General features: G+C 53.5%; 1 protein-coding gene across 15 annotated transcripts in view; it reads right to left on the minus strand.

The window, feature by feature from the left end:
• The window catches only part of MYOCD (myocardin), a 295,350-nt gene that overhangs the window by 24,740 nt on the left and 251,949 nt on the right, over positions 1-18,661 (minus strand). For 14 of the 15 annotated variants that reach the window (XM_075014397.1, XM_075014387.1, XM_075014382.1 and 11 more), the window contains 5 exons: positions 16,710-16,871; positions 8,535-8,710; positions 5,149-5,274; positions 1,254-1,507; positions 465-618 (listed from right to left, as the gene is read on the minus strand). In XM_075014397.1, coding sequence (XP_074870498.1) covers positions 465-618; positions 1,254-1,507; positions 5,149-5,274; positions 8,535-8,710; positions 16,710-16,871 — 872 coding nt within the window. The remainder of the gene's footprint in view (positions 1-464; positions 619-1,253; positions 1,508-5,148; positions 5,275-8,534; positions 8,711-16,709; positions 16,872-18,661) is intronic. The other variant, XM_075014388.1, reaches the window with a different exon arrangement.

Below are 18,661 nucleotides of genomic sequence, written 5' to 3' on the forward strand. Positions count from 1 at the left end.
AAGTAGGGCGCTATTCCCATCCACTCATGGGGTTAGCGACTTCGACGTCTCGCCGCCTAACGTCGATTTCAACTTCGAAATAGCGCCCAACACATGTAGCTGTGACGGGCGCTATTTCAAGGTTGGCGCCGCTACTTCGAAGTAGTGTGCAAGTGTAGACACAGCCTTTATGAAACACTGAGGCACTTACACTTTCACCACGCCTTGCACGTTTTGCTGCATTCACTTGTTCAGTAACATGCAAGTTCATTTTCCTGCCAGCTCATCACTTTCACTTTAAAAACAACAAGAAGTCCTGTGGCACCTTGAGACTGACAGATATTTTGGAGCATGAGCTTTTGTGGGCAAAGACCTGCTTTGTCTGATGCACTTTCACTTTGGCATTCCTGGCCCTGTCCAAAGCATTGTCATTGTAAGGTGCTGTGTCATTGTGAGCAACTAATTAACAGGGCGTTTGCACTCACTTTTAGATCATCCAGGTTGGAAGGCAGAGGGCCTGGCTTGATAGATGGCACACAAGTCTGTCCAGAAAAGGTGGTTTTCACTGGAGAAAGGGGCACATTGGTGACTGGAGCTGATGAAGAGTTTGAACTTTTGATCAGTTGCTCACTTGGTTGCCTGCAATGACCAAAGGAAGCTTTTTGGTAACAATGTCCAGATCTGGCCACATTTGCTAATAGGAAATGGGACCAATTTGTGGAAGGGAAATTGGGCTCAATGACCTCTCGAGGTCCCTTCCAATCCTAATGTTCTGTGGTTCTATGGAAGGTGACCAAAAAAAAATCCCTGTCCATCTAAAACACAGTGACTTTCTACATCAAGGCTGCTCTCCTTCATTTAGAGGGATGACCCACAGCTTCAGTGTACAATGCTCCATCTCGAGGTGATTGCAACAAATGTTGGCGACACTAGAGCAGGGCATGGGGAGCCTTACGATGGAGCTGAGCAAGAGCCTGTACAATGCTAGCCCTCTTGCTGGCCCTGGGAGGGGATGCAGAGAGAGGACTGAGAGTACTTATCTTTCCTTGCCCATTTTCAGGGGGATCAAAGGAGGCCTTATGTGGCTGCCATCCCTCCATCTGGCCGGTCAGAACATGGCTTTGGATGTGCCCAGGCCTGTTTTCCAAATGTAGTCCCAGATCCCTAAAGTTCTGCACCAGCGGGCATGCAGGCACAGAGGAGGGACCTGCTGGGGTGCTTAGAAAGCCTCAGACTATGGGGCAGACATTGTTCCTTACAGGCTGCTGACTCACTTGTGATGGGCTTGATGGATTCCAGGGTAGCTGTAGTGCTGCTGCTGCTGCTGCTGCTGCTGGCTGAGGATCTGTAGCTGCAGGAAGAGCTGCTGCTGCTGGAGGAGTCTAGCATAGGCGGAGTCCATGGGCGGGGGCGACTTCTCAGCTTTCTGATCAGGTGGGATGTACTGATGATACTTCAGTTTCTTCACCTTTGGTTTGGTGTCCTTGGGCTTTTTGTGGCGGTTCTTGCTGTCACTGGATGATTTTGTCTGAGTCACACGGAGAAAAAAGTGAGGGTTAGCTGAGAAATCAGGTCTTGAGCTGGAGTTACTAACTGATGAATAAGTCACCTTTGCCAATTTAGACGCCTAGAACCAGAGGATGGGCATGTCCCGAGCCCATCACAGTTATGTAACCCTAAAGGTGATCCCTAAGTGGTCCTTCCCTCCAGGGCTCTTCCTATATGCCTAGGTCCACATCTGAAGACCACATCTTTCTCTAAGGGTGTGTCTACACTACACCACTCTTAGTGACAGGGCTGTGTCAGCAGCTCTGTCCCGCGGCTGACAGCTGGCAGGCATGAACACTGTCCGTCAGTACTTTTACCAACAAAATATTCCACCTTTTTGCTCTCTCAGCTGGAGAGCACTCCTGCTGGCAAAGCAGCACTCACATGCGCACTTGCCATGTTCCTAATGTGTTGGGGGAGAAGAGTGCAGTTAAGCACCAGCGAATGATAAGTTTTGTTGAGCAAGTATAGACACAAGCTAAGTGAGATGTACCAATAGCATCCAAGTAGCTGTCCCTGTACCTTCACTTTTGCATTCCTAGTTTGAGTTCTTCTTCTTCTCCCTGTAGCTGCCTAATACTCAGGACCTAGAGAATAGTTTCAGTTTGGACAGTGTCAGAATGGGGCCTCTCACACAAGCCTACTTCCTGACCTTCATGGCAGCTGTTAACTGGAATATGCAGAGAGAGCAGCACACTGGACCCTCAAGTCCTCTTTGTGGAGCAGGACAGTTGGGGTTTGAACTCTTTTGAGATTAAGCCATCTGTTAAAACTTCCTGTGTGCAATTATGTAAGTGATTAGAGTCAATGGGAAATGAAACGGACTTGCAACAACTAGGCAGACAGGCCTCACTGTCATTTCTGATTGTGCAAACATGCTTTCCATCAGTCGCTTGGGCCCTGGGGATTACTGACAGACTGAGTTAATGCATTTCATTGCACTAGAGATAACATGTGCACCAAGGACCCGGTTAACGTTTGCTAAATTGCATTCCTGGGGCTACAGTTCAGCAAGGCAGATTGTGACCTTGATATTCTGCTTTCTTTCCATTCATGCATCTCCCACCATGTGTCCACTAATCTTGTTGCAGTGGGAGATCTGCCTAAGCAGAACAGAACTGAACGTAAGAAGAGGTAATATGGCTTAATAATGAACATTCTTTCTTCTCACAGCTGCTAGTCCAAAAGGCCTACATCTGGCCTGGAGAGACAGGGTGGGTGAAGTGGCATCTTTCATTGGGCCAGCTTCTGTTGGTGGGAGAGACAAGCTTGTGAGCCCCACAGATCTCTTCTTCAGGTCTAATCGTATCTCTTGGGACTGATCCAGCTACAACAACATGGCATAAATCCTACTCAGAGAGGCACCAAAAGCTGCTCTTTCTAAAGCAACTAAAATGTCCCTTTGAGGCCAGTCCTCTTACCTACCCATTTACACTGCTTACTCCAATTCAGTGCGTGGATGGGGGACTGAGAAGTTGCACAGTCACTACTCATCATGCTGTTCTGACTGCCCTCTAATGCACTGTACTAAACTCTTCTGTGTGATCCTGGAGGCTTGGCATGCTGATAACTACGGCTCCCTGTAAGCTTTGCACTTTTATGGCTACTCGGGAGTGGGGGGGGGTCAAACGCCGTGCAGCTGCTTAGCAGAGCACCCACAAATAGGCCTCTTGTTTCTACTGGTGGTGCACATTTGCACCTGCCTCAATGCTCATGAAAATTATTCCATGCATGGATGGAAAAATCCACACATGGCTGGAAAAGATTAGTGGGAACATTGCTGATAGCGCTAATAAAACAATGACCATGATGATATGATCCCAGCATGAAGGGGCAAGTGCTTTTTCAGGGCAGCAGCATGTGCTGTGAGAAATGTCTTTGGCAGTGAGTCCAGGGGGAATGTTTATGCAAATTTTTCTAGGTTTTCCTTGCCTGGCAATAAGCTAAGCAAAGCTCAGTCCAGACAAGGCAGAGAAGATTCTCGTTGGTAGCATATGGAATCCCACGACTGATGATCTGCGTTTAGGAGCACAGTACATTTTTAATTCTTGTGTGAGGTGCACCAGGCAGCGCCTTTCTGGAGCTGGGATTTCTCCTATGCTCCCACCTGGGAGAAGTGACCAGAAGGGCCTGTTATGGCTGATGGGGTGATGGTGCGTGGTATCTCTGCTGGGGACCTGAAGACTAGATCACTGCAGTCCTTGATGTATGGGGGTCCCCTCAAAGACCACCCAGAACCTGGTCCAGGTACAGAACGTGGCTGTCTGCTTTCTTTGCATTGCTGGGCACAGTAAGCACATCCTGCCTGCTCTTCAGCACCCAGGAGTTCCTTGCTCTCTGCTGTTCAGAGTGTTGGCGTTAATCTTTAAAGCCTACTTGTCCAGAACCTCCCTTTCAGAGCTTCTCCCGTAACACCCTTCTCTTCAGTCAGCCTCCTGTGTCCTCTCCTCATCAAGAGTCCTCCCATCCCCAGCTCAGGTCTGCTGGCCAGGGGTCTGCCTTGCCTTTGTTTCCTCGTCAAGCTCTTCAGGATGGGGCAGAGGCAATCTGTCCCATGGCTTGGTCGTAGCCCCCTCCTCCCTCTGGCTCAGAAGCCACAAACAGACAATGCACTCGTGTGGAGCTGAGAGTCGTGCATCTGGAGGGTGGGTGGGGGAAGAGCATTTTCTTGGCTTTGCCAGCTCCTGACATATCTGACTGAGTATCTAGGGGTGCGTCTGCACAGCACCAGCTCCTTTCCACCACCTTACAAATCAGTCTGACTTGGTCAGAAAGCGCCTGGCATCCAGGACTCTGCTGGGGGTTAATCAAAGCCTGAGTCCTGCTGAGACACCGCAATTGTAAACCCAGATTTACAAAGCAGCATGGATGCTCACGGGTGGCCTTGGAAACACCAAACACATAGGCCTGGCATACACGAGAGGGCCCTAGCAAAAGGACTGCAACTACGTGTGTATGGATGGCTACCAGAGCTTCTGGATACCATTTCCCAGCATGCATCTAGCTAAGTCCCATGGAGGAGCGCAGCAGAGTTGTAGCACTGGCTGGCTTAAATAAAAGTCCTATGATTTTATTTTTAACTACTGGGAGAGGCAGGACCGTCTGCCGACTCCTACCCCGCTCACTGCTCCGTGGTGTGGGATCCTCCCGGGGTCTCAGCTGGCTCTCAGTACCTTGGCCAGACCTCTATACTGGATGCTGTCCCTTTGGGGCTGGAGCTGCCAGGTCCATGCAGCTAGATCTCACAGTGCAGAGGCACCTTGGGCAGAGACACCAGGTGCCACAAAATAACCCAGGACCCAGCCCATGTGAAGAGAGTGAGAAGCCACTCCTAATCTTAGTGATAGCAACCACTGGAAGGCAAGAAAGGAGGTGTAAGCCGTCCGCCCGCCCACCTGCCCGCTATTGTGTGAAATGCACAGCAGTATCCAAAGCTCCTCTCCTTGTGGGCAGCAGCATTTTCTGAAAGGACTATGCAGCTGGGGGATGGGCAGGGTTTCATTAATGTGGGGTTGGAACTGGTTGCAAAAATGCATTAAGAAAACAGAGCTAAACTTTAATCAGCAAAACTCAGCTGGTTGTGCTGTTTCTCTTTGCAAGGTGATGGGGTAGGTATGTTACCTTCACTGCTGCAGGCACTGGGAGGGGTGGGCTCTGATGGCCATTCATCTGCCTTGGGCTTTCACACTGGCTGTTTGGCACAGACGGCAGGTCAGTCATGTTATTTTCAGAGCTGTGGGAATGATCCTGAAAGTGAGAGTTAGTCTCCATTAGGGTGCGGCATGTAGAGATGAGGAGTACATGAAGCAGGATTAAGAAACCTTGTGTGGGAAATCTTTCCCTCCCTAGTCCTGGAGCTAGCATCCTAAGAGGTGAAAGCACCCCCATGGTCTGTGGCTGATTGGCATGGTGTCGATGGGGATCCTCCTGAACGTGCATTAGCTGCCTGCCTCAGGGCAGAGGCCATGTGGGCTGTGTCCTCTGGCGCATGGAGCTATTCTTTGAGTCAGGGACATCATTTCCAGAGCAGGTGAACATACTCACTCTAGCTCACTGGAAACCAAAGCGTAGCCATAGCAGAGGAGATGGCAGGCGGGTCCAGTCACCCTGGGTATGTACCTAGCATCTCAGATGGGTCATACTCGGGGTGGCCGGCCCCTTCCTCTCCCCGTGCCACAGCGGCTGTGTTGCTTGCGTTGGCAGTTGTGGGTGTCTCTGAGCTAGCATGGCTCTCAGCCCTCCAGGCAGAGGCCCCTGGCCCTGCGCTACTGAGAGCCCTGCTGCAGAGCCACTAGTTACCTCCAGGGCTCCTTGTATCAGAAGTGAGGTCCAAGCCTGGATCTCACGGCTGAGGCTGGTGTCTCCTCAGACGTTTCTGTCCTTTGCCCATGCTCCAGCCTGGGAGTAAAGGGGAGAGCGGATGAGGCCTGAGGCTGCTCACTGTCAAACCTCATTCGAGACCCAAACACGGCCACTACACTAGCATCTGTATGTGGACAGCTGGTGGTGACCTGCCAGTAGCAATGAAATGCTCCAGCACCCCGAGCACCAACAGAGTCTGACCGGGGCAATTTACATCACTCAACCCACTAAAGCCTCGTTTGTCAAACAGAGGAGATGAACAAAGACACGGGATGAAATTGTGTCCCCCTGGCGCCCTGGCTGCCGTCACGCTCATGGAGTGTCTCCCATGGGCAGCTTGCACGTGCAATCATATCCAGCTTTTCCTAGACGTGTGTTTGGAACACAGGGGTTTCTCCAGGGGAGTCAGTGTGAGTCTTCTCTGTGCCCTGCCTTGGTGTATGTAAGAGTGTTGTACTGGGCTGATACAATTAGGCAAACCAAATGGACAATCACGTGGCTACCTGCCATAAGTGTTTGGAAAATGGAGGTACCCGATGCCAAGTACGCTGTGTAACAAAGACACGGGAATGGCGAAGGGCTGCTGAGCCAAGAATCCATCACTGGCAGGTTAACCGCTGCTCAGGATCTTGCGCAGAACACCCCAGTGCTCTCTGGGATGACCAGAGCTGGCTGCCCCCTGCTTTCCTCGGAGTGGGTCTCACCCAAATTCTTGCACTAGCCCATGCCTCACAAGTGGATGTAAATAGAAAGTGGAAGCCACGTGCACAGCTGCTCTCTCTGGCTGCACTTACGGAGGTGCACCATGACCCAGGAATGCCAAACAGGGGGGAGCTGCTAACTGCCAACCTGCTTGTTCCAGCACCCAGCTTACAGTGATGCTACTGTTCTCAATACCAAATCCCAGCTCTCCAGCTGAGCTGCCTGGGGAAGTGCCCTACAGTCCCACAGCTCGCCAGTCCTACTGTCTGCTTGTACCCACTCTCAATGGCCCCTGCTGAGCCTTGGACCTGGAAAGCCTCACCCTGGTGTGCCACCTCATGGCCTTCTGGCTGTGACTCCTCTCCTGCCTGTGGGCTCCAATGGAAAAGCTGCAGATAAGCGTAAGGTCACCAAAGCCACAAGGAAATGTGGGTGCCACGGTGATACAAATAACTTCTACTCACACGAAATGCTGAATGAGCAAGAGAAAGGGCAGAGGGGAAGCCACAGCAAAGGCATTTGCTGTCTAAACCACTAGAGGACAGGGAGATATGCCCTTCTACAGCCAGGCTCTGACAGGCTTAGAAATGCATGTGTGTGGCCTCGCCCCTCCTGCGTGAGGGCAGGGGCTGAAGTAGACGCATGGCACCCTCACAGTGGAGGCTGCTGATGCTCAGTGAGTGGGATTCTGCTTCAGCAGCTTCCAGAACGCATCTGGCACCTACAGAAGAGCACTTGGGCTTTCCCGCTGCACAGGTCCCGCAAGGCCTCTCTCTGAGGACAGCTGTCACGCCTGCCCAAGCACAGGGCCTCTCTTCTTCCCTCCACGCCCACATGGCCACACTGCCCACCAGCCCCCGTTCTCACTCTCTGACCTGATTGTCCCTGGCCAGGGCTGGCTGGGCTGGGAGCCTTGCCACAGCCTGCGCCATCCAGCTAGAGGCTCGCACTCTGTCTCTTCAAGGAAAGAAGCAGGCCAACGGCAGCAATGAAGCAGTTAGCTCCCCTGGCAGCTCCCTGAAACCTGGCTGAGGAAGGCTGGGACTGGCAGGGCTCATCTCTGCTCCCAGGGGTGGTCAGCCCAGGTGTTGCTGCCCTGGCTCCACTCCGAGGAGGGAGGCCCCATGCTAGCTCCCCACAGCCAGAATCTGCCTCTCTTGCTCACCCGGGGCGGGACTCTCTGAGCTCATGGCCATCTGTAGGGTTCAAGGCATAGGGAGGGTCTCCTGAGGCCCCTCCCTAGTAGCCACCTGCCCCCCCAGGCCCTGTGGGCGTGTGGGGAGGAGCTCATTCTGTATACACTGAGACCTCAGGTGTTTAAAGCCTCCCCTTGAAGGCTGCTCCAGAGCAGGGATAGGGAACCTACGGCCCACAGGCTGGATCTGGCCTGTCACTTCATTTCACACAGTCCGTGGCAAGTCTTGGCCCAGGGACTGGAATGGCGAGTGCTGGCCTGGCATGCTGCAGCTGGGACACCCTGCGCTTCAGTGCCCCCATAGGGCTGCAGATGCAAGCACCAGCTTGCATTGCTGTGTGGGGAGACCCAAGCCCACAGCGGTGAGCTGAACGTTTTATATTTCTCTCTCTGACCCCCGCCCCCCAAATTAAGTTGCTCTTTACAGGTGTGTGGGCCACGACTGATGGGTTCTCTGGGTTCAATGGCCTGTGACCCCACCCCTGCTGAAGGGTGCGTGTGAGGGAGAGAGAGAAGAGTTTGTATTCAGAGCTACAAGGGGCTTGAGGAGGGTTCTGCATAGTAACCCAGCAGTAAGTCCCTGAGTCCTGGCGCATGAAGGCACCTGCTCAAGGGGATGGGCAGCTCCGTGGGAAGGAGACTATTCCTGCATTCCCAGTGTGGGGTGGGCGCCTCACTGGGCCAGTGGGACAGGCATCCCCAAGCTGGTTCCCCTGGCCTGCCCACAGAACACTTGCTTTTTTCTTACCTGAGTTGTCCCTGATGTGGTGGAGGAAATTGCCTCTGAGTTTTTGGTGCCTGCTGGCGATTCTGTGGAGCCCTGCAAATCCTCCCTCCTGGCCTGCTCAGGAGACAGGCCATCATTGCTACTGTCTTCTTCAAAGGAAAAGGCATCAGCTGATTTAGAGAAGCTCTCCTGGGCACCTTCATGAGTGAAAGAGAGGCAATGGTCAGTGTGTGTAAACAGAGACAGTCTTAGCACTCAGCATCTTTACCAACCCCGAATGGTACACGAGCCCAGCCCCTGGCTCCTGGCGTGGGAGCACACTGAGCACAGCTGAGGAGGTGCGGAGAATTTTGTTGGAATGAGCCATAGCCCCAGAGAACAGAGCCTTGACTCCCTATGGGCATTTCAGGTAATCCTGGCTGGGAGGTCGAGCCTTTTGTGCTCCATCTTTGGTACAAATGCTCTGATTGCTGCTTCAGAAAGGGCTCAGCCAGGTGGGTGGGAGAACATGGGCCTCCCATGCACATGCCCAAGAAACAACTCCCAGAAAACTACCTCAGGGTTTGGTGTCTCTGGGCCCATTTTATGGGCCTAATAAAACCATAGGGCTTTTACTTGAGCCAGCCAGTGCCACAAATCAGCAGTGCACCTCCTCAGGCCTCAGCCCTGGCTTACCATCCACCTGAGATGGCACCAGGAAGGGAGCCGGAGGGGAGGAGGTGCTTAGTAAGGGGCTCACAGACCCTCAGCTGAGATCTGAGCTGAGCGGGAGAGCCCATGACGGGAGAGGTCAGCAAGCGGCTCAGACGGATGGCTGGAGCTCCAGAGGAGCAGGCCGTGCAGGTTCATGTACAAAACAGGGAAGAGCTCAAAGAGGACAATAGGCGGTGATTGTGACAAGCCTGCCCCACTGAAATCTTGGTCCTGGTCTCTGCTGCAGAGGCCGCATGGCTTCTCCTGGTTGTTGTCCCTTGAGCGAATTTTATTTGAGATTTGTCTGTTTCCCATTTGCATCCATCTGCCCCAGAGCAGGTTGCGGGGACCAGGCCCTGGAAACTTGGGGCGTTCCAATCAGTAAGCCCCAATATTTGTGCTCCCCACATGGCTGTGCAAATCCTAGGCGACCCAGGCGCCTGCCCTCATTGGCCTGACCCAGCACTGCGTGGTGGCAGCACACGGCTGGACAAATGCCGCATGGTGACTGCTCCCCTCCCATGAATGGGATGATGTGGAGCCCCTGGAAGCATCTCTGCATCTCAGGCCACGGGCTTTGTGCCTGGACACGGAGTGGTGCTTAACTGCAACTACACGTGTGCTGTTCATCTCCAAAGAACACAGGGACTGGGCGTCTCTGGCAGGAGCTCCAGGAACGGGCTGGTTTGAATCTGGCTCCACTCCAGGGTATATGAAACTCTTCACAGCAGAGGGGCTAATGGTTTGAGTGAAATGAGTTTTGTGAGGTCTCAGTCCTCCTCCCATGGGACAAATGTCTAAATCATGAAACCCAGGGAGGCCCAGAGCCTGGCTGGAGCCTCTGCAGAGATGTCAAAGACTGAATGGAACTGTGGCCTCAAATCTCCAGGCCCCATCCTTCGTGGGCTTCTCAGCACAAAGTACAAGGAGTCCGAAGAAATGTTCCAAACCGTCATCTGTGTTTCGGGATCCCAGCAAAGCCTGGGCCAGGCACTACTCCTCTGGATGCCCAGCTCAGTGCCCCACTGTCGCTGCACACGGGTTCTTGGCCCCGGGTAGTGCAGATAAGCAAAGTGTGGAGAGAGGAAGGCTATTGTGCAAGCCCCCAGGAAGGCTGCAGGCAGGAGGGTGGGTAACTGAAGGGTTACTGCTGCTTCAGACGTTACTACTCAGTCTTATCCTGCAGCTTTGCACTCAGATAGCAAAGGGATGGATAACTGGAGGCAGGGAGCAGGCTGGGGACAGCATCCACCTGTCTGTGCTCCAGTGTGCAGCTTCTCACCAACACCCTTTGAATGGACTCTGACCTCTGCTTTCTCTCTGACCAGATGGACGTGATCACCCACTGGCTGTGCTCTGGTAGGTGTTCTCCGGAGGCGAGAGACCTGCTCCATGGGTGGGACAGCCAGCTCAGTCACTGGTCTGGCTGGCCCCAGGGAGGCACCGGAGGAGCTCCTGGAATCTGAGCCCACCTGCCCAAGGCACATGGTGGGAGGAGATACCACAGGAGCTTGGCTGGTTACCAGAGTGACAGGTCCTGCAATGCAGAGTACAGCTGAGTGCTGGGCCAGGCACTCCCCCGAGCAGTCTGGGAGCTGCTCTCTGTGCAGTGAGCCATAGTGCGCTGAAGACTGGGCTCTAAGGGCTTAACGCCACTAACACTCATGTATCACGAGTAACACATGAGTGGTTTGCTAGGGCTGCCAGGGACTTCGGGGTGCAAATACCCTCAGCACTAGGGCTCTGATGGTTGGAATAAACCCCTCAACCTCAGCTCCAGGGCAGCCAAGGAGAGGGACAATAGGGTAAACTTTTCCCCGTGGGGGCTTCCCTCCATGCCATCCCCCTGCCTCCAGGGCTCTGCACTGGCTCTGCCTGCTGCAGCTGCTACTCTGTTCCTCCAGCGATGGTCTGCACACCCTTCTCCAGGAGGTGAGGGTGTACGTTCTAGGCTGCAGATGGGCACCGCTCTCCACAAGAAGGCACGGTCTGCCTGTCTCTCTTCTGCCAGCAGCTCACATACTCCGTGGCACCTGGCAGCCTGTCTGAGACAGTGATTGGTTGAAGACTCCCTCCATCACCAAAAGCCTTTTGAACTAATGTGCCTGGGAAGCTGCAGGAGTCATTGACACCCAGCAACCCACATCAGGATCGTGCCGCACTGAACAGTTGCTCTCGGTCTGATGAAACCACCTGTGGTTCTGGGCAGGCCATGGAAAGGAACCTTTTCTGGGGGGCACATCTTGGTCTTAAAATACGCTGGGAGGCCTAGGAAGGGTGTTCAGGCAGGGGCCTGGAGCACCACAACAGCAACGTATGCCAAACCTTGGCCGAGGCGACAAGTGCTGTGCACTGTGTGACACGAGTGCTGGCCCAAGGGCAGGGTGCTCAGGCAGTGACAGCTGCTGTCTTGTGGGCACTGTCCTGACAGCCAGGAAACCGAGTGTGGCAGAGGGCTGGTTATCCACCTCCAGCCTCCCTGAGCCCTTCGCAGCACAGCACATTGCTAACCTCGGCTACAGAGCACAGCTGGGCTGGCAGTTAGGGGCATTTAAACCCCCTCCACAGCAAACCAATGAGCAGTAGGGCCCTTGGTCAGGCCCACCAGGGCACTGCATTCAGAGCACCACAGGAATGTGCTGCCTCTTGCTTCCCTGCTTGATGCCAAGGGCCTGCCCAGGGCGTGGAGTGGAAATGCTGGGCTTATCTCTCTTGCGCTCCCAGAAAGCTGACGCTGATCCCATGTCTCTGCTGTAATCTCTGGCAGGGAGGTGTTTGCCCGGGGCTGTTTTTAGTGCACTGGCTATTGTCCTCCTGAGTGCTTTGGACAGAGTGATGACAGGGACCTGGTAAAAGAAGGCTATTAGCTCACCCCTCGGCTATGTGGGGCACGGCCAGTCTCCTGATGCCTGTTGCTAGGACGTTAGGGATCTAAGCTGGTTTCAGCACTTTCCTCTCGCCCCATTGGAAGAGATTGGAGGAATATGTCAGCTGTACTTTCTGCTGTGTAAACATTTAGAATTCCAAGGTTACAGGAAGATGATTTTAGATCCCATCATTTTTCTGGTTTTGCAAAAACAAAAGACTCAAAGTTTCAAAATAGAAATAAATGTTCTGCTGCTCTGTATCTGGGCCGGGGCTGCAGGCCCCAGAGAATCACAGACCTGGCAAACACACCACGCTCCTCCTTTGACATAGGCACTTTGCTACATAAATCTAAATGCAAGAACTGACATTGTGTCATGTTCTGGCCGCACAACTCACTGCTCATCTGTCAAGAACTTCAGAAGGTTTATTCAAGATGTGCCCTTGGCTCTGCCTCCATGTGTATCAACAGCAAACAAGGGGTAGAGTCAAGGTGGCTGTGCCCAGGTGAGATTCTTGCACATGGGAGGCAAATCTGCTGCTGGTTGTTCTGCTGGGACTGACACCTTAAATCCATGGCAGGGAAGCTGTCCGGGAGACAGCCGCAATCACACCTCTCCTTGGGCTGTGCTATCCCATCAGTTAGCTGCAAGCTTCCTTGGCGTAAGGACTGTAGGCACCTTCCACCCTTCTGAGCCTGCAGCAGGAAGGCTTGTTGCATTTCTGCTGGCAGGCACTGAGGCTGGCTGGAGTCCACACTTCGAATGATGTGGCCATGGATGATTTCTCAAATAACAAGGTATTAATTTCCAGACACAAGCCATGTTCATCTGGAGCTAAGGATGAGAGCACAGATTACTAATCAGGGCAAAAATCCATTACCACTATGTTGTAATTAGCCTAATATAGTGTCATAAACCCAGGAAATACTCTGTAGGATTTCAAAGTCACTGAGATGTGAGGAAGCACAGGTAAGGCACAACCAAGCTCTGTCCCACACTGATATCTACAGTAACCATAGAGTTATGATCAGGTGCTTTGGTGTGGGTGGGCCTAGCATAGATTAAACTGAGGCTAAGGACACATTGTTCTTCTTCACACTTTTACCCTGATGATGTCACTGCAAGGCCTCCCAAGCTTCTCACAGGAGAAGACATTTTCAGTCAGACAGCATAAAACTTTTGGTTGTTAATCCCTATTTAATTCAAGCACCTAACGAGCCCTGAGGAGAAAGGCTCTCCTTCTTAAAGATTCAGAGACGCCTGCCCAGGTTACTTGAGCTCAGAAAGTCCTAGGCCAGAAGTCTGACTCTGAGCTCACACCACGTTTACACTCTGCTAGCTCCACTTACTGCTGATGCAGGCTGGAGTCAGTGTGAAGGTTCGCTCAGCAAGGGCAGAAAAACCCGTGCAATGACAGATGCTTTGCGAGCAGAAAATGCTGGGGAAGACAAACCATGCAGGCTGCTGCACAGAGCGCAAATTGTTCCTGCCCATTGTGGGTCCGCTCTAAGGCCTGAGGTTATTGTACACTCTAGTGGTGCTTGGTGGGCGAGAAGAGTCAGGGACTGAGCAAAGCCCGAAGGTGTCACTGGTCTCTATCCCAGGTTTCCAACACAACCTTCCCCAAACTACTGGCCACGCACGCTGCCTCTGTCCTTCAGGGCCCTATTCTGCCCCCACCCTCATGCTGTGGGGTCTTCTGGGCTCCCTGCTCCCCAGGCAGGGTAGTGGGCACAGGCCATGCCCAGGATGCCTTGCACATGTGCCTACCATAGGTTGTTTTCCTGTCAGCAAAGGCCCCCAAGCACTCCTCCTGCCAAAGCTCAGCTCTCTGTGACTTGGCTACATTCGAAGACAGGGCTCTGGAGATTTTTATAAAGCAGGAAATGTATTTTTGCACTCTTCAATCATTTAAAGATGGCTGAAGAGATTCTGCTTAAACTTTCCTTAAAAATCCCTTCGAAGTAGGCACCAGGTCTGGAACATGTCAGCTTCAAAGTCTAGTGGACTGAAAAGTGACAGGCAGGAGATAGCGTGACATGACACGGGCCCCTGAACTATAGTGATTTGTCCTGGTTAACACTGAGCCTTAAAAGCACAACCTTGCAGTTCACCAGGGCAGAATATGCCAAGCCCAGGACAGCAGCAATAGCTGGGGACCAGAAAGGAAACCTCTGCACAGGACAGAATGGAATATCTGCAGGCTTCCCTTCGCTCTGCCTAGCTGACTCAGCATGGGCTGTGATATCTTGGGTTCTTAGCTGAACCCGGAGTCAAAGGGCTTCGTGATTCTCACACTTCTTCCTGGCTCATTGTAATGTCAAAATAGCCATGTGGTCCACGTTCCTGGGGAGCAGAACTCCTGCCACTGGCTCCAGCTCAACTGAAGCCTTATTGCAGGGGCAGGAATGAACCATCCCAACAGGCAGAAAGAACAGCAAATATGGCAGGTGGTTTGCTTGGCTTAACTGAGAAATCTGGGATGAGCTTCAGCACAAGAAGGAAGCTCACAAGGAGTAGAACCTGGGCTGGATGACTAGGGGAGGAGTATAAAAAACGTTACTCAAGCATGCAGGGTGTAAGCAGGAAGGCCAAAGTGCTGCTGGAGACACAGCTAGCAGAGGATGTAAAGGGTTTCTACAGGTGTGTCAGCAACAAGAAGTCAGGAAAGTGTGGGGCCCTTACAGAGAACGATGACAACCTACTGGCAGGTGCTGTGGAAAAAATGGAAATACTCAGTGCTTTTTTTGCCTTTGTTAACAGACAAGATCAGCTCCCAGACTGCTGCATTGGGCACCACAGTACAGTGAGGAGGTGAGCAGCCCGCAGTGGAGAAAGAACAGGCTAAGGATGATTTCGAAAAGCTGGTCATGCACACATCTGGGGGTCAGAGCTACAGCAGCCGAGGGCTCTGGGACCATTGGCTGAAGTGACTGCAGAGCCATTGGCCATGAATGAGGAACCTAGGGTGCCTGGGCCCAGCTCTGAGGGCCTCACTCAAGGTCATGGCAAGACTGCTATTGATTAAGAGTGCTGAATCCAACCCTCCGTGAATGGACCTAGATATTGTCCTGATGAGCTGCCGTAGCCCATCCCTGCCGGGAGCTGCTGAGTTCCCAGTTTCTCTTTCAAATCCCTCCCTGCCTTGGGAGCGATCCTGGCAGGACTGAAAGCAGCAGTGCTGCAGACACTGACCTGGGACTGACTGAGCAGTGTGCCCTTGTAGCCAAGCAGGCTACCAGTAGATTGTCATGTGGGTGTCTGGAAAAGTGCCAGCCCCAGGCAGAAATACTCGCAGCTGGGCTGGACTCCATCCCTCACAGCTGCTAGCTGTAGCAGTTCTGACCCTGAAACTGCTTGAGCACTGCACCCTGCATTGCTTGGCCTGCAGAATCCGGGGTCTTTCCTCCAGTCCCACCAGCCAGTGCCCAGTCCCAACACAGAGTGATAGAGTCAGGGGGCCGTGCCGTGCCACAGCACCTCCCCTCTGCGTCCCAGAGAACTCTGTGGGGCCCAGCCATTTGGCTGTGCAATGTGGCCCTGTCCATTTTACAGTAAAATGACGGTCCCCTTGTGAGTCAGCGTGGCAGCATAGTCTGCAGGAGCGAGCAGTTCATGCCTTAACTGCACAGCCTGGGCTGGCCCTCCCAAGTCTCCAGGTGAGTCGGAGAGGCAGGCACTGGGGCGGGGCAGGAGGGTGGAAGGGTAGGGGCAGCAGTGTGTGTGTCTCCTGTCCCCTGAGGAAGGGAAGCCTAACGTCCGTCCTCTGACCTCTGTGTCAGAGAACAGCCCCACAGCTTGGCCGCTCCCGCCTGGGGCACTGCTGAGCTGCGGCCTTGAGACTGTTTACACCAGTGCTGAGTGGGTGCAAAGCACCCCCATCTGACCTCTGCTTTGCACAAGTGGAAATGCCACCTGAGGGAGAGGTGTGGGCACCAGGCTCGCCCAAAACACACAGCCCAACCCCCCGTCCCCGTCCCCGTCCCCATCCCCAGGCAGATGTTCCCCCAGCCTGCCTCTTCGCAGACAGGCACTTTGGGAAGAGGCATAAAATCCAGCCACCAACAAGCAACGGCTAGCTGTGCACTGCTGCAGCAGAGGAGGGGTGGTAGTGTGTGCCTCCCGAGCCCTGGCTGCCCATATCTATGTTGTCCTCTGGCTCACTAAGAAGGGAAACAGACTGCCCAGGGGAAGTGAGGTGCAGGGATGGCAGGAAGAGCCCAGCCATACTGAGGCTGTCCAGCTCAGCCTGGTGGAAGCAGCTGCTTCTTCTGGGCCTGTAGCCACAGGGCAGGTCCTGGGCTTGCTGTGGGTCTTGCGGAGGGGATGCTGACCCCAGGCAGAGGTGACTGAAAATGCTCATCTCTTAGCAAGGCAACTTGATGGGTGACACTCATGGGAGGCAAAGTCCCTTTCTCCTCTGAGACCTGCTGAGGAGAACACACCTGCTGCCCTTGAGGCTGGTTGGGGGGGAAATAACATAGGTTAGCGTAGGTGCTGCCATGGCTCTTCACTTAACATTGGCAATGTCCCGCTGGGACTCAGGCCTGTGTTCTGTGCGCTACGCATCCAGGTGCTCAGTACCGCATGCCAGGCACGCATGCAGGCTATGAGAGGAGCCGCTCCTGGGACTTACCTTTTATTGCCTCTTTCACAACAGAGTCAACAGGAATGATATTCTTCTCCACAAGCTCCAATGGGCCCGGTCTGAGAGCAATTTTTTCATTGAGATCATCGGCTAGTCGGGATCTTTTCAGCTTCATCTGAGTAGCTTGAATGGAGCCCTCTGCAGCTGAGTCTAAAAGGCCAACATGGAAAGCATCAGTTCCATGTCCTGCTGAACTTGTGCTCTGGATACAGAATGCTCAGCGGTAAGGAAATTCCCCCTCCAGGGTGGCAGCTAAAACAAAACGCGTTTCAGGCTGGAGCAGTGAATGCAGCAAGAGCAGCTCCAGCGGTCTGGGCCTAGAACGCTAGCTGTTAAACTGATCCCAAGGCACAGGGCTGTGTGTGGGACGGATAGTGTGTCTCCATGTGGTTTCCAGGTCAAAATTCTCAGTTACCAAATAAGAGAATTTTCCCCCCTAGCTTCCAGCTGTGCAAACTGAGCCAGGGACCCTCGAGTTATTCCGGGTCCTGTCTGATCCATAAACAGTCTGCAGTGAAATGTAATTAAAAATTGTGCGGGTGATGCAGGAGCAGAAGAGCCTCCAGCTCCTCTCTCCAGGCTGGGCTGGCTCTGCTGGTTAACGGGAGCAGACTGGCTCTTGGGATGCTGCGGTATCAGAATGTGCGTAGAAAGAACCGTAACAATGATTCCAGGGCTGGGGAAGCTCTCGCTGTACAGGGGGAGATGTGCAGAGCTCAGCCTGTTCCATTGCTCAACGGGAGGATTGACACTATCTCGATTAAAGTGGAGAAATTCCCTTGTGGGTCCTATGGAAACGCTGGATACTAAAGGGTTGTTGTTCTACCAGAGAAAAGTGGAACAGCCACAAATGACAGAAGCTAGAGCTAGAAATTCAAACTGGGAGTAGGCACAAATGTTAACAGGGAGGGTGATTAGCCACATGAACAAGGAAAGCTGAGGACTCCCTCTGAGATGTCGTCCCTATTCATGGTGCTCTCAGACACACATCCCTGATAGGAGGTTGCCGAGGAACGTGAGGGACAATCACCTGTATTGGGATCTGTGGGCCTCCATTACTGGGGGAAGGGTCATTCTCTGCTTCTTCCCACGCAAGGAGCAAGGCGCTAACAATGGTGGCCATAACAGAGTCAAATGCCTCTTCTCTCTCCAGGCGGAGGGGAGCTGAGGAGCATGTCTGCTCCTTCCTTCCTTCTGCCCCATGGGAGCTGTTCCGCGAGGGCTCCACAGGGCCTGGTCTCTGTGAGGACAGCAGGCAGGGATGGGGTGTGTGGAGTGGGACTAGTTTCCTGGTGCTTTGGGAACAGGAGCTGCACAAGAGCCTTGCTGACATGGAGGCTGTTGTGAGAGGCCAGGAGGAGGTGTCACCGGGGGCTGTGGGGGGCCTCTTTTGGAAGGCTGTGGGCCCCAGCCGAGCTCCAGAGAGCTGGGGACTTTCTGCAGGGCTGAGGAGGACAAAGTCCAATCAGAGGTGTGAACAGCTGGGGACTCAGAATTCAAACCCTCCTGGAGGGAAAGAGCCCCATGAGGAGGAGAGGAGAATTGTGCCCACCTGGGACCCTGGAGGAGCCACTTCATCTGCCCCCGCCCCCCGTGGCAGTCAGTGTAACAGTCCTACATTTGCCCTTTGCTGCCCAAGCCCTGTCCTGAGTGGGGGCATCAGAGAGGGGATAGAGTCTCCCATGGGACAGTGTTTGGGAGGCTGTAGGGGGTCTGTGAAAAAAAGCTCCCCGTACGCAGGAGGCAGCAGGGAAGTGCCCAGGAAGGGCTAAGACCAAAGGGAGAGAAGAACTTGCTGACTGCGCAGAACATGCCAGCATTTCAACCTGCCAAGCAGTGGCTGCTCTGGCAGCTTTGGCTGAGCTGGCCCAGCCTTGGGCCGGGAGCCTTGTTGCCCAGACTGCTCTGTGTGTTTGTGATAGGCTACGGCCCTGCTAGTT

The sequence above is a fragment of the Carettochelys insculpta genome, chromosome 20 (assembly GCF_033958435.1).
Source record: "Carettochelys insculpta isolate YL-2023 chromosome 20, ASM3395843v1, whole genome shotgun sequence".
NCBI classification, from domain to species: Eukaryota; Metazoa; Chordata; order Testudines; family Carettochelyidae; genus Carettochelys; species Carettochelys insculpta.